Source organism: Tachypleus tridentatus, chromosome 10 (genome assembly GCF_004210375.1).
Source record: "Tachypleus tridentatus isolate NWPU-2018 chromosome 10, ASM421037v1, whole genome shotgun sequence".
Taxonomy (NCBI): Eukaryota; Metazoa; Arthropoda; class Merostomata; order Xiphosura; family Limulidae; genus Tachypleus; species Tachypleus tridentatus.
The window spans coordinates 27,796,633-27,813,900 of record NC_134834.1 but is presented as its reverse complement, the minus strand read 5'-3'; the positions used below and the strand labels follow the sequence as shown (position 1 = coordinate 27,813,900).

The window sequence follows — 17,268 nt, the reverse complement described above, 5'->3', positions numbered from 1 at the left end:
TATGGTATTAAAAAAAGTCAGTCTTTTAATGAACCATACTGAATACAATCTTAAAATTTCAACATACAAGGTTGTCAACACACAGTTGCATTCTTCATTTCTTTCCCTAACCTTTCTGCATCACGTTTTTTGGAAAAATAAATGGTTTACTTCTTTATTTGATAGCCTATACTTGCATATTAATGAAACAGAAGTCTCTTTTGACCTGCTATTATATTTCTACATAAAATATACTTTATAAATACTACATGTCTGGATTTTTAAATTACATATTTCTATGAGACTACAACATAGAATAGGAATGCTTTTCTTTCATGCAGCACAAACATTTCTTAACATCATTTAGTAAGCACTGATTGTAAAAATAAAGTGAATAAATTGGGCAAATAATTAATACTATGATAAACGGTTTGTCCAAATTCAATTGGGCAAATCTTTATTGAAACGTCGATGATGAAACAAATTATCTTAGGCATACCGTGGAAAGGATTCAACATCACTATCACTGAGAGAAAAAAAAATTACTTTTAAACATTTGTCTCTGAAATTAAAGTTAAAGGTTATTGGCTTGTCCAGTGGTTTTGAGAAATGGGAAAGTTTCTATGAATACTTTGAAGATGTGTTCTCAAATTTCCTGGCCAATTAAAACGCTTGAAGCACAATTTGCACTCAAACTGTTTCTTGCCATCAGGCCTGTGCATCAGAAGGTGCCTTGTCATGCTCTGTTTGGTTGCAAAACACTTGAAACATACTGGACAGGTAGAGTCAAGTCGTTGTGATGAGAGTTTACTATTTGTTGTAGAAATAATCTTTTTTGAAAAACCTGGAGGACAAATTACAGATATTACATACCAATTAACAAAGGAGATAATTTTTAAGTAAATTATAGCCTTTATAATTTTCAACACTATTTAATTTTTATCTCCACTTCAGGTTGCTGGGTCATAAAGTTAAAAAAAACTGCATACTGTATATATTTCATTGTTATTCCATTATCAGTATCATCACTACTTCATTTAAAAACAAAAAGAAAACACTAATTCCACAGTATGAAGTGTCATGGAAAGTGATATCAATGCATCCATTTTGACCGAGTTCCAAACAGTACTCTATAAATCAACTAGTCAGTATAGTTCTAAACAGTACTCTATAAATCAACTAGTCAGTATAGTATCAGAGTATGATTTGTGCAATATTGTTTGTTAACATTTAGTTGCAAGATGTTTCATTCAACCAATATAATAATATAATCACAAAAACAAAACACAAGCATAATTACACTCATTTCAAAACCCTAGTCCTGGCCTCTAATCAGATGCTAATGGTTTTTCACAGCTGACTTCCTCCACAAAAAATGAAAAAAACATACTCTAACTTGATCAGTGATGTCAAGAAAACCCACTTTTGTGAGCCTGACGATGACCGAAGAAGGTTGAAACATTGTTCACTCCTCTATGTAAAAAATTTTCTCAACCCAAATGAGCCATTTTCACAAATATACTCTGTAACTTTGTTTCATTAAACAGCCACACTTGGTGTTTGCTTAAGCAAGATCATTAAAGAAAAATCAAACTGCTATAAGAATTAACATGTTTTAATTTATATGGGTCTATGTACATATAATATAAAACTCTTTAATAACTTATATGTGCCAAACTTTCTACTCACAATATTTTAAGGAAATCATTTTACAGTACATAATAACCCAAGCTATAAGGTTTTCTTCATAAATTAATCTACTTTGCTCACTTAATGATTACTCCTGTTACAAATTAAAGCCACAGTTGTTGTAACTAAGATTTACTGAAAAGTACAAATAGATGTAAGCTGATTTATAATATAATAATTAAAACAATAAATCCTGACAGAAGAAGCAACACTTATGGCAAAAACAACTTTATAATTTATTTGAACAATACAGGATATACACAAGTTGAATGTATGTACAAGGTATAATTTCTGTAACCTACTGTGCAAATACAATTCTCCTTTAATATGCAGAAGTAATGTATTCCAGAAGAATATTTAAAAGAAATAAAGTTAAACAAAAATACTATATTCCTGACTCAGGCCTAACTTTATGTTAAAATATGAATTATTGTAGCTTGTAATTCAGTTACAATTTTTGATAATATTCAAAACAACATTGAAGAAGTTCCACAGAATACAACAGTTACAGATTTAAGAAAAAATGCCATCAATACTGATTTATCAGAATAGAGTGAAACAAAAATTACATGTGGTTTTAAACTACTCACATGGAACTTTATATTTTTTTTAAACTTAAGATTTATAAAATGGACACAAAAATTAAGAACTTCTAATTTCAAAATAAAATTTCTTGACATTACTCTGAGTGAAAGAGGATATTTCATATATACATTAGACAATGTGCTGTATTTTTCCACAAGATGTAGGGTATGGTTTTAAGGCATTCACAGGTATCCTAAAAAACAGTACGACAGTTAAAATTCAGGTTTCCAGTTTATCATATTCCTAACACCACAGAGGTCCATTTGTGTTTCTTTACAAATTGGCCAAGCTTAAAATATAGACTAAAAGTTAAATTAAGCAAACCAAAATTATGATTATTTCTTAGAATAACAACATCAGGTCAAGACTATACTCAGTATGATGACATAATGTATCCAAGTCCATTCCAACCACATGTTCAACTATGTAGAATTGTATACTGTGAGAAAGGAATTCCCAGATGGTGGTATTTTAAAACACCCCATGAACAGTTCTCTTATGACGAGTTACACTCTCTGGCCAGGAAAATGACCGTCGACAAAGACTACAAGAATATTTATTCCTCTTCATTGGATAATGTCTTTCAATGTGCTTTCTCCACGTCTGGGCTCTTGAAAGTGCCTTCCCGCATATCGTACACACATAATCTAAATAATAACAAAATATTAAAATTAAATTCCAATGTGAAAAATGAGCAAAACATAAATCTATAAACATATTTCACCTCTGTTTAAAACATGAACTAACACATGATCTAAAACATGAACTAACACATGATCCAATTACAGGAAAAAAAAATCACCTCAAGTCACTTGATAAAAACATCAAATATTCATATTTATTTATTTATTTTTGTTCATTTATAATACCATAAGACTGCAAAGTTTTATAAACTCAAACAAACGAGTTATTTTTATCTTATTCGGTTGACAGCTTCTACACAATGATGAGCTACTATTTATTTAACAGTCAACTTTTGGCAAATTAAAAATCTAAAATGTGTAAAACCACATGTTCACTTTGAAAACATGTCACATTTGGTTTTATTTTTAATACATATTAATCCTAAAATATGGCACTTTACTTGGAATTTTGTCCATACAGTAATTTATCCTGTTTTCATTGGTTGTTATGCATGATGAGTTATTCATGAAATGTTAAATTACATATACTTTATACAAACTTATATTTGGAATTACTTTAGATTGTTTCTCTGAAAGTAATTATTTTGCTGTAATAACTTTTTCATTCTTCTATTCATCTGTCTAACACATGACAGGAAACAGAATGTGCGAGATGTTGTGTATATATGTTTGTGTATTTATCAATATGAACAGAAAAAAACAACCTGAACACAGCATATACAGTAAAATCTCCTATATTTTCAATACGAATTAATGAAGCTCTTTCCAATGCATACAGAAAACAATGCAGTGTACACTTATATGCTCAGCTGGTCTAATTTTAGAAGTTTCACTTCCATGGCATTTAGTGTTAAGCAAAATTAAAATGAACAGAAGCACATGTGAATAAAAAAACAAAACAAAAACACATTAAAACCAATGAGGTGTTGATCATCTGAGCATGGGTAGAAGAATCTCCTGGTGTAAACCTTAAATTCCATTTTAGTTTCTAAACAATAAGTATTTTCATCTGTTACAAAAAGCACTAATTTCAGGATATAAAAAGTGATTCCTCCAGGTTTGACTAAGTATGATTTATTTTTCTATAATGTATAAGAATGAATCATTCAAAGTTATACGAAATATTTCCACTCTGAAATTGCATAATACAGAACTAATTAGGAAACTGTTATTCTGCTATCTTTATACCTACAACTTATCAACACAAATATTTTACTTCACTGACCTCATGTCTGGGTGCTCTTCCACAAACTTTGTCATACAGAATCTCAACAAAATTATTCACTGTTACAGAAATCCTTACTTCTTCATTGTTACAGAAATCCTTATTTCTTTTATTTAACAATGTATAGTATTATGACAATTGTTAAACTTATAAACATCTTCAAGTTATGCACATCCTGTGGGCTCAAGTAACTGCAGAACAAGACATAATCTATTAACTTTCTAAAACAGTTAATAATAATAATTATTATGAATAGTAGAGCTGGGCAATTAACTCAACTAATCAATTACCTAGGAGTATGGATTACACTGACTATTGTCACAGAAAATAATTAACTAACTGAAATTAGTGTTTACAATTATTCCAACTATCCAATTCTCATGTGGAAAAAGCCAACTGGTTAAACATAAAAGATTAATTACTGAGCCCAACTATTATAATTATCAGTTCTACTGGTTGCTCAGTTCTAAACTGCATAGTAAATATAGCTTCCCCTTCATCTTATACATTTAACCTCAAGAGTTTAGTTATAACTCCTTTCAAGTTTCAGATGTATTATTTGAAGTAAATCTATGTATTTGACACAACATTACACAATTTGTTTTCCTTTGTAGAGGTATCTATAACCAATACATTAACAACTGGAAGGAACTAAAAAGATGTGATGAACCCTGGCTTATAATTGCCCCCTCTATCAGATATAGACTACGGAACTGAAATAAAACACTGGGAAATTCAGTAAATGTAAGGCTTTAAAAACATTTACTAACTTACAGCTCATAAGTCAACAAAACGTATGTAATGACAGTAAATATTAATATTTACTATTTTAATATTATTTTGTAAAAACTCTTGTTACATTTCATTTTACTTTCACATAAAATTTACTGAGTGTGTACAAGCTCAACCTGTAACTTTAATTTCTTTGTGCACCACAACAGCTCAAACTAGGTTATGAATTAGAGTGGAGAGCCATAGAAACATTGAGAACTTGAGAACTCTGATTAACTAGTGAGAGAAATCATATTCATATCATGCATTAGACATTAACTCCTCTTTATTGGTTCAGATGAACAATTACTGCACACTCCTCACATTTAAAAACAGTGCTACATAACAAGATATTGATATCCTGCTAACAATACTTCAGTTGTAGGGGATTGATGGTACAGGAAGGTATACACACTTATATTTTTGAAACTTTAGCACTTGTATAGGGAACCATTTTATATTAACACTGTATTAAGGAACAATGATTTGCAGGCTTAACGATACTTATTCTGAAAAACATATATCTTTAAATAGTACCTTATTCAGTCACCTTAAGATACTATCAGAAAATGTAGCATGTTTTCTACAATAAATATCAGAATGATTACAAATCATTGTTTGTTAATTTACCACTTTTGAAACATTAGACCTGTGAAAAATCTGAGTAACAAAAAATACTATTTAATCTCGGAAGTGTTCAAGAAACTACTTTTAGTTTCCGACTAATAGTTGAAACCAAAACCTTTGAAAAACATCATCTTTATAAAATAAGGTACTGGAAACAAAAAGTATGACAAAATTATCTTGACGACGACCTTCCTGCAAATGTTTCTGTGAAACAACAGTCTAAAGTGTTAACTTGCATAGGAAGACTGTAACTTAGAGTAAATACACAATATATCTGGTAGAAAAGTCACATTTTGATAACAACAAAATGCCCAAAGAAATGCATCATTCAAGAAAACCTACTTTACTTTTATGTTGCACTATAACAATTGTGATAATGACATAACCTTCACACAAATATTAGTCTCAGTTACACATCATATTTATTCACTATATCAATTGGGATGATAAGACAATTTTCACACAAGTATATAAGTTTCAGTTATACATCATATTTATGCACTATAATAGCTGAGATGATACGACACAATTTTCACACAAATATTAGTCCCAGTTACACAACATATTCATACACCATTATAATTGGGATGGTATGACACAATCTTCACACATGTATTAGCTTCACTTACAGTATACTACATTATGACATTTCATCATTTAAAATTTGCATGTTTTACTTGACAGAAACCACAGTATGTGGCACAGAACATTACATGGTTTGATCACTTTTCCAACATGTCCTAGAACCTACTGCCAAATCTTAGACCACTTCCACCTGACCAAATAGCAGGATTTGACTGCTATTCTTATAGTATATTCACAACCATAAGCTGTGGATCATGTTTCTCCAGCAATAAAGCATAAAACCATGAACCACTGGATTTAGTCTGGATATGCTAACAACTAAGCCACATCTGGCTTAACTGTAAAAGAAATATTAGGGAATTCACTTTCAGGTCCAAATAACCTACAGGTATAACAGAAGCTTAAATTGAATTAAATGTTACATACACCTGTATCTTTCATGTACATTGAAACATCATACTATTAAAATTTAATCTACTATTTTTTAAAAGTTTATTTTTGAACATAATAATAATAGTAAAAATTAAAGTGAAATCATCTAATCAGCTGACATTCTCTGACAATTTGCTTGTACTAAAATTACTAACTGTCAAAATATAACTCGCACACAAAAGTTTAATGGCATGCACAGAGTTTATTTTCAAATACTATAAAACCAACAACAAACTTTACTGAACCATCAAACAAAATACGGCATCCTTGTAGGAAGCAATTTTTGAGTGGTCAGGCCACTGCCACAGCTAAACAAGGTGTGAAAAGCATGCCATTTTTAAGTGAAGTTGGAAGTACACCCCCCAGAAAATGTTAGGAAATTTGGTGTTATGAGATTGACTCTAGAGTCATTTTAACTACAAATACTGCATACATGTAATTTAGTGTACTGAGAAACAAGTTTTAATACACAAGTAGTAGCTATACACACCATGAAAAAGTGGACAAGCCATGGCTTTACCTCTTTCTACAGCCCTGTATGGCTATAAACTATAAGCTTATACCTTAGAATATCATTTAAATTTTATTATGGAAGTACACAAATGTCATTAATCTACCAATTTCATACTACAAGTTATGTTTGTTTGTTTTTTTTGAGGTAATTAACATATGAACAACATTTACTAGAAGTTAGGAAGTTAATATCTTTTTTTTTTTAGAGAAAAGTTGAAAACTGAGAAGCAGAATCAACTTTTCACCTGACAAGATTTTTATTCCCAATTTTTCCTGAAGGTTTGGTACATCAGATTGTTAAGAAAAGTAGATAGAACCTTTCCAGTCATTTCAATTGATGTTTTATTCCTAAACTGAAAACCGGCCACGATGCATTTGACCTCTGCAAGAGAGACGCAAATGTATAGGTATCTGCTTTTTCCACTTGAATTTCATAGAACACTGGGGACACTGATGGACTTTTTCTCCATGGGATGTTAGATGTTGTTTAAGGTAACTTTTAAAATGGAAGCTTTTATTGCACACTGGACAGACAAACTCAGATTCAGGTTGACTCTGTTCAGTTGAGAGGCTTCTTACGGCAGATTTTGCTGATGGAAAAAATAAATGCACAAGACAATGAAAAATTTATTGAACATGTTTGGCATTACACTATTTTTATAGCAACCATAAATCAGTAAAGCTTTGCAAAATATTCAAACCTACGAAAATGTGAAGTAACATGAAATTCATCTGTACATTTCTATCAATTAAGGTGTACAATAAACAACCACATACCCTGGAACAACATATATGTGACATTAAAGCCTCTTACTAGTGGTACTACAACCTGTAAAAATGCTATAGTTGTTTTTCCTGTGAAGCAACATCACTATTCATAAACTCCCTGAGCAAACTTCAACACAATACTTTTCATGTTTGTTTATGCACAAAAACATTTTATCTGAATTTAAAATTTCAATTTGGATACTTGTTAAAAAGATGATTTTGCTATTGAGCTAAATATTACAGAAGAATTAAGTAAGTTAATTCTGTCATTAAAGTTACTTAAGGCAAGCTCAAAACTAAATAATAAATTAGATTTTTGAGCAACAATTGTTGAACTTCATCAAAATTTATTACATGTTTATAACAAAAATGTGATGTTTTGTCAAAAAAGAGCAAAAGAAAAATACATTTATAGTTTTTTAATTCACTGAATCTAAATTGAAGAAATAAAAAAAAGTTTAAAAACAATCACTGAAAAAACTTGGCCACATCTTGGTAACATAACATAGATATCTGCAACTTACACTAAAAGAAAATTTTCTTACCATCTTCTCAAACCAATTAACATAAGAATTGCCAGACAAATGAAAGACTTGAATTTTTAGAAGTGAAAACCATCAAATTGACAACTTTGTCAGTTCTTGTTGACGAAACACAACACAGCTTCAATTGAGTGCTGTTTTAAAACTGAATATACATACATATATTTAGCAGTAAAACAATTTATAAATACATAATGCTGAGAAACACAAAATGAAGTCTGGTCCAAGTCTTATTTAAACAGTACACACTCATCACAAAAGAAACTCACATAAAAAGACAAAATTTGAGCTGCTACTCGGAATGGGCCATTCGTATGTGTGTTATTCTTTGGTGGCGCCATCTAAAACTTCTTCCACAGATTTTACAGGAATACTGGTTAACATTGCTGTGCAAGTTCAAATGTTGCCGAAGAAGTGGTTTGTCTTTGAATATTTTTGTGCAGATTGGGCAACGATAAGAGTAAGCATCAGCTAAAAGTCCAGGTTTCTCTAAGCCTGTTTGCAGAACATGGCGAGGTGGACAGAAGTTACTTCTTGTTGAACCAATGCACACTTGAAAATGAAAGAATTACAGGTTAAATTTTAATTTTAAAAAATGAAAAGTCGTAGGACCTACATACCTACACACGTCTCATATATTTTTGTACTATCACACAATCCAAGAACAATGTCAGCTACAGAAGACTATCTAGTTAAGAAAGGTAAAATCTCCTTCCATGGGAATCATTCGACATACCACGAAAAGTAGGTCATATTTGAGCATTAGAAGACATTACAATGAATAAATGATATAGTAAACCAATGAGTAAAGTGTTTTCTATTAAGACTGTTTAAGAGTATCTAATATTAATCACTGTTTAGAAACAAAGCAGAAAAGTTTCTTGAAGCACTGTTTAGACTTCACAGTCCACATTTCTCATCCTCTGTTTTTCCACAAGTGATGTTGAAAATTAAAATTTATAGCAAACAAACTTTGTGGTGTGGTGGCAGAAAGTCAAATTTCTCAGGATAAGTAGTAATGTATCATGCAGAATAAAGTATGTGTTCATTACAGCATAACATAGTAATGTATCATGCAGAATAAAGTATGTGTTCATTACATAATAACAATTCACTAACTGGCAATACAGTTACTGTGCATACTAAAAATTGTAAATGAAATGTCTTGGTAGTTGGAACAACATTTAGAAATGGTAATGTAATATAACAGTTATTTCTTGTTTGTTTGATAAAACACCACTCTATATGTTTTATGTGTTGTGCTTACCGTGGTTATTAGAAACTGATTTTTAGTGTAACAAGCCCTAATGCTTACTGTTGAGCTGGTGCAGAACAGTAATGTAATAGAAAATATATTTATCTACAAAATCTATAATGATCTTATGTTCGGTTATCAAACTTTATGCTTTATTTTTTTATTTTCACACAATGTTTTTGAAGCTGTAAGTTCTTGATACAATTATTATTTTTTAGATTTATGTAAAAAAAAAAAAAGGCATTTACTGAAGTTTCTGGATCCACAAATCATGATAACTAAACTTAGTAACAAAGTACTACTTAAAAATACTGAAGAGGAAATTTTGATATCTATTTCTAAAAATTGAAAATGAACATAACCTCAATTACTTTGATAAAACTCAAGAATGACAATTACTTCCTTTCTTATACTCTTAAAAATTTTCAAATGATTACTTGCTGAGACAAACCATTAAAAATTCAACTTTAATACATCATTAACATCACAGACAAAATGTTAATTAGGGTGTTTGCCCAAAATTATGGTTTCTTCTCATGTGTATTAATTTCTGTTGTCTCCATCTAAAGGTTTCACCACAGTAGTCACAAGAAAACGAATTTCTGGGATTATGAATGTTCATGTGTTGCTTTAGCAGCCTCTTTTCTTTAAATTTTTTAGAGCACTGAGGGCATTGGTACACTGATTGTACAGCATTTCTGTATTCAGAAGCACTATACCGGTAATGATATCTCAGTGGTGAAAAACCAGTCCTCTCCGTACCTGAAAAGTTGAAGTATCAACTTTAAATAAACTAACATAAGTATGACTTTCATTATTTACAGAATTAAATTTAATATAAAACAAAAACTACTTGATGAATCTTAACAAAAAACACACATATATGCAATATACAAAAAACACACACACACACAAGTTTACTTTTAGATAAATATTGTAAAACATACTCTAAGATAAGTGTGACTAGCAAATGCCAGAGTTAAAAATTACTCCTATTTATTTGAAGAAATGTACATAAGAAATAACATTTTTTATAGAACTTGTCATTCATACAGTGAATTGACACTGATAGTGGCAAAGCTCTACATAACACTACAATTTCTGTACACTTTAAAACAATGTTTGAACAAATTACTGAAAGGACCTTGTACGAATGATGTTGGCTAAACAATATTAAATTGTAGCAAGAAAACGTAAAATATTTTAAGTTAAGATAATAATGTCTAAAAAGTAAACAATGAACCACATAAGTTATAGAAAGAAAAAATTTGTATCGCATATTAATGTACAGTCTGACGTGTAGAACAAACTATAAACACTAATGAAAAAAAATCATATCACAAACAAATATCCAACGAAAAACATGTGAAAGTCAATTTTACTTTTTGGAATAAAAAAAAAAAGATAGACAACAGACATAAGAAATAAAGAAGTTCATTCTGAAACCTTGTACGTATACAAAGCATTCACTCAACACCGATGTGAAATACAAACAGGTTTTTTTTGTTGTTGTTTTTTTTACATTCCTGTAAGTAAAATTAAATGACTTGATAAGGTTACATTACTTTCATTGGATTTTTATATCACCTATGACTACATACAAAATGGTTTCTTTATTTAAGAATAACTTAAATAATAATGTTTTAAAAATTCAAACAGTATTATGAGTCAGAAACCATAATTTTCAAAGAATAAAAAACACTACTGAAAACAGATTGTTACTAAGCTCACAAATCTCTAAAATAAGTTATAATTATTTTCTACCATTAAAAGTGGAACATTATATCCAACATCATAAATATTTTTAAACACATTTATCTCATTAATTTTAACATTTCATAAACTATTTTTAGGTATCACTACAACTGAACCAATATATATCATCAAACTTAGATTTTGATTCAAAACTTTTGTACTTGCCCCACATGAATAACAGTAAAAAACAGGTAAAAAATACAGTGGAAAATCAACTGTAGTACCTCAAAATTTTGACCAAGTCAATCTATTAACAAGTAAAATGAATGTTAATGATTTGTTTACATGAAAATTAACACATCTTACTTTAAAACAGCATTAATAAGTTCTACATATACATATATATATATATATATATATAAGATCTGTACAGTTGTACTTGAAAGAAACTGTTACATCTTACTCCATAACAGTATTAACAAGTTCTACATATATATTTGTACAAGATGTAACAGTTTCTTTCTTTAAGTAGTTTAGTACTTTTAAGACATGTATTAAATCATAAACCATTCTTAATTAATATCCTCTTGCTTGTTATTTTACCAATTTTCATATACATATCCATTTAGTAGCTTAATATTAACATGAACATGGCAATACTGTGTACATATACAACATATTAAGCCTGTGTTCATCAGTGACAAACTTTTGTACGACAGTAAATTTAGTAAAATCTTACTGTACTAGAAATCTTCATCAACTTATATAACAGATTTAGTAGTAGTGTTGACATCATCTAAAAATTATTAGTTTGGACAAAAACTGATTTAAAATGAACACCACAAATCACTGTAATATCACTAATTTGTATTGCATACAATTAATAAAAAATTCAGTATAGTAGCCTCCACAACCAACCTGATGAAAAATGCAACAGAAGTACAAAACGTTTAATTGACAGTTATGGAACAATTACCCATAAATACTGATCTATTTACACTATACATTGACCTTTGAACTTGATAACTGATCAGAAAAAGTGTTCAGTAGTTATTGGTGTTATATTAACAGCATGCAATATAGTCATTTTTCTGATGCAGCCAACATACAGTTTATGATTTTGTAAACAGAAGCTAGCCCTCCACATGTACAACCCCCAGATTCCACAGTTTGAAAAATCCTACTTTTAACCTCTGTCCCTTAACAGATTACTGAAAATTTTGAACATTTTTCCAACCTCTGTATATCTTAATAGTAAAGGACCTTGTATACACAGGCTAGATTTCCACAGATGTCAAATAAACACTATAAATTTTCTTTCAAAGCTCATACAGCATTCTTACACACAGTCCTAAGTATATTGGCTTATAACGTTCAGTATTGTCAGTCAGTTTGCTACATTGAATTGCTTGCGCTGATGTAAATGTTAACTCAATGTTAAGTCAGATTCTTAAATTACTTTGATCAAAAATTCATCACACTATTTTGGGTGTAAAAAATATTAATTTATTTCCAATAGCTTAACAACAACATTTTTATCAATATAAAATTTATAACACATTTGAGCTGGTAAAGAATAATTTGTTAGTTGATAATAAATAGGATAATATATAAATACTCCTTAATATAATAATACCTTAATCATGAAGATCCATGAAAACAAATCAAAATTTTGGTTCCTAATAATAAATCTTCAAGGTATTTTCTATTATAAATCCATTATAACAATTGACACACCTACTAACCATGAGCTTCAAAGATATTATTAAAAATATTATCCATCTGACTGACACATATAGTATCAAACTTTTACTAATGATTTATGCTCAAAGATGCCATCTCATTCTTTTCTTAAATGTTAAAGAAATAAGTAAAAGTTTTTGAATATCAAATAATTCATTTTTAAATCTTGGAAGTTAGGAACACCAGGTCCGACTTTGGAATAATACTGTTCGTCTGTGCCATAAAAGAACTGATTTAATTTGACAATCATACACTGATCAAAAAGCTCTTAACAACAATGATAACCAAAAGTTTTGAATCGATCTAGCTATCAATCCAGAATCGTTTTGCACAGTCAATTGTCAAGCATACCATATACTGAACAAGGTTTTGAGTAGAAAAACAAATTATACTGAGGTAAATAAAAATATATAAACAATTAAAACAATAATGAGGAAATCACAATAGCAACAAACAGTTTTATATTTTTAATTTCTAAGATTTCTTCTACATCTTCATATCCAAACAGTCTGAAAATCAGCTTGATCATATTTTGAAAGAAGTAACAAATACTGTATTGACCAAGGAGCTATTACAACAACATAAAATTAGGAAAATTGATGGCATTTTGGCACTGCAAATGAGATCAAAATTGACCAAGGAAAACCTTTGACAATATACCATGTAATATTTATAAAAAAAACAAGGCAGATTTATCTTTAAAATGATACAAACATAAGTAATATTTAAAGTAAAAAACATCAAGATACAATAAATTATGACATGATATTTAAACTTCAAGTCTTCAGTGCATTACCTATAGCATACTAAAATAAATAAATACTGGCTGGTAGGTTGCCAGTTGAGAGTTTATGAGTTCATTAAATCATAAACAGGTTTGTTTTTTTTATCTATTGAATTGTTAAACATTTAAGTCATCAACCATCCTATGATTTGGCACTCCTGTGGACTACACATCATGAAACTAACATCATTTCACTGTTCCTCAGGCCCAAGAAAACTTAATTTTTTAGGCATTTTACTTTATATTTCAGAAAACTTATTTGACATAAGCCCATGAGAATAATGATATGAGAAAAGGGATGATTAGATTTAGAATAAAAATGTAGCTAAGACCACTCAGTAACATATACAGCAGCAGTAGTAAAGTCAGATTAATTTGATCTAGTTCAAGGTCACAAAGTTGTTAAACTGGAGAATAAAGCCAAAAACACAGGATTTGTGAATTGGGTAATGTTATGCCCTAGTTAATCAGCACTGTTGAATCATGGTGTCATAGGGATAAAATAAGAAATTCATTTGTAACTGTAAAAATTTGTTCATTATGAATGTACATACATAAGAAGCATTTTTTTGTAATATTCAATAAAAACATTGTAACTTTCACAGATTGAAAACCTGGTGATTACCTCAGTAGCATTTATTTGCCATTTAATGTTCACTGACATTAAAATAAGATTCATTAAAAAATATAATCAAAAATTAACACAGGCAACTATATATTCATAGCCGAGTTACTGACCTTTTCTACAAAAACAGAATTTTAAATTTGGAAGTGACTCATTAAGTTTCTCTGCTTTTCAGGAATTTGAAATACCAAGATACAGAAATTGCACTATAAAATCAATCTGTATATCAGAAGAGTTTTATGTTTCACAAAGAATAATTTTACAGCCTATTTTTATACGCTGCATTACCCTTACTGTATTCAGGTAATCTTCTAATTTAACCTTCTAACGCCACTCACATGTTTGCTTCTGATTTTTTGTATAATCTCCTTTCATGGCGACAATGGGCATCAATACTTTGGCAACAAAGTTTCCAAATTTCTGGTGAAGCGTAAGTAGGGATATTGTAGTACCTCAGAACAGTTTCCCGAACAAACTGTAGTTTCCCAAAGTCCAACTGTTGAAATTCTCTAGCTCCTGTACAGTTAGATGTTCTCATTTCTTCTTCAGAAAATATTGCCCTCACTATGTTAACAGCAAATTTCCGAACATTGTGACTTCTGGCAAAAAGAACTCCTAGCTCAAATTCTGTAAGATTTTTTGCTTTACAATTTTTCCTTGGTTTTTTGCAATTTTGTTCAATTTCATTTCTTTCCACACATACCTGCATCACATGTTCATCCACAGAAGCATCAACTCCTAACCAAAAGAAATAACTTAGATCTATTATTTTACACTTAGTTATCCACAATTCTTTGATAATTATGGACACACTTTCTAAAACACTGATAGCATTAATAACATCAACAACTTCATATTATAAACACAAATAACACTTGCTCATTTTCAACTGGATTTTACTCACACAAGTTAATACTTTAGTTTATACATACTAAATTTACATTTTTACAATGGTCTATAAAGTTAAATTTATGTACAAAACACAAAACAACTTAACACAATGGGCCTTTCAGATTTACTATAGCTATATGTATTTTCTATTCTTCTGTTTACTTTTGAAATATAGAAGTAGTTGATCCTTAACATTTAAATATAAAAAAGTATACTTTATAAACATTTTATTTTTGGCCCTTGTAGTTTTGGCTTAGGTAAGCATGTGACCAATTTCTGAATCTTAAATGTCTACAAATAACTAAGATTGTTATTGATGCTATATTTATGTATTTAATGTTCCATTAGAATACATGCAGCTGAAAGAATAATGGGAACAATACCAATCTGACATGACATTTAAGTTTCAATTATATTGGAAAAAATAGCTACAACTGATTCAAATATGAGATTTTATATCTGATTTTAAATGAAACTTTTACTGAATTTTAGTTTTCATGCATATGTAGTATCCTTCTATCAGAAGCCTAGAAGACAAATTAAAAAATATATATATAATACTGAGCATTCACATTCTGTTGAACAATATATTTGAATAGCAGAAAAACGTGGTGAAATAACAGATACGATAGGATACTTTTATTTACTTTCACGTCAAAGTACTCTCCGAGGCACAGAGTAAATGTGCTTTGTTCTACCTTATATGGTGTTTCATTTCTAACAGGTGTTTTATGATACCTTCCTCTAAGCTGTACCAATCTGTAAATAATGATAACACTAGTATTAATTTGACATCACAAAGTAACACAAAGGACTGATATTTACTCATGAAGCACAATAAGTTAAGACACTTTTAAGTTAAGCATATTATAAATACATTTACAACAACAATCAAATAAAATTTTAACAGCATTTCCATCATATGTAATAACTAACAAATTAGCAGTACAATTAATTAACATAAATACATAAAATATTTATGATAAACCTGTGATACTGACAACATATATCACTGTGTGAAGACAAGCCAACCTAATACAGGAAATTATCAAAGATTTATCTGGTTTTTAATCTAGTGTCATACTTGTATATATATAAAGGATAATGATAATGCAAATAGTAAAGAAAGCTTCTAGGTTGATTATAAATTTTTGCACTGTACCTGTGACAAATATTAAAGGTAAGTAAAACCTGTATTCACAGATACTTCTAACAATAAAACATAAAACCTATATTCACACACACTTCCAAAAAAAATATTTTGTAAGAGACTACTTTGGCAAATTTATAAAAATTACAATTTGGTATTTTAAAACTCTAACTTACTGACAGAATACACATTTTGCAACTGACTATCATTACCAAATTTTACTGTATTGCAGGTAATTAAACAACTGATTAATAAATAGTAAGTTACATACATATATTTTACAATAATTATGAATCCATTCTTTGGAAATTGCATGTATTAAGTATTCGTCATGACAACTGCTAACATTAAAATATGGTATATTTACAGTTATAAATATTTAACTTAGAGCATATATTTTGTTAATTTATGTCAATACATTTGGTATCAAACTGTAGATTATAATTCAAACTTTAACAATAGATATGAGATAACTTGTTAATTTAAAAGTAAATATTAAAAAAACACCTGAATATCAATTTTTGTATTTCACATGGTATTTGGTTCAAATTAGATGTTTGTGAAGTCAAAGTACAGTGTACAGTTTTGTATGAATAAGGAACTAAAACTAACAATAATAAAAAGTTAGAATATAACATAAGAATCTCCTATATTTTTTATTCGATGAGATATAGCTCATTTATTGAACCAAACATATTAGCCCCACCCACCTCTTTCCAATTTTGGAAATGCTCTCTTATACACACTTCTATATATAACATGATT

General features: G+C 29.4%; 1 protein-coding gene across 8 annotated transcripts in view; it reads right to left on the bottom strand.

Annotated features, from left to right (window-relative positions):
- Window positions 1-409: 409 nt before the first annotated feature.
- LOC143228937 (uncharacterized) overlaps window positions 410-17,268 on the bottom strand; it is a 42,506-nt gene continuing 25,647 nt past the window's right edge. Inside the window, exons 5-7 of one of the 8 annotated variants that reach the window (XR_013015554.1) lie at window positions 14,801-15,200; window positions 8,630-8,912; window positions 3,616-7,640 (exon numbers count right to left, since the gene is read on the bottom strand). Coding sequence is in view for 7 of the 8 variants with exons in the window: in XM_076460433.1 (XP_076316548.1) it covers window positions 10,329-10,377; window positions 14,801-15,200 (449 nt within the window). In the remaining variant the exon portion in view is untranslated. Of the gene's footprint in view, window positions 824-1,880; window positions 2,901-3,615; window positions 7,641-8,629; window positions 8,913-9,745; window positions 10,378-14,800; window positions 15,201-17,268 lie in introns of those variants that run through there. The other 7 variants (XM_076460434.1, XM_076460436.1, XM_076460433.1 and 4 more) reach the window with 7 other exon arrangements.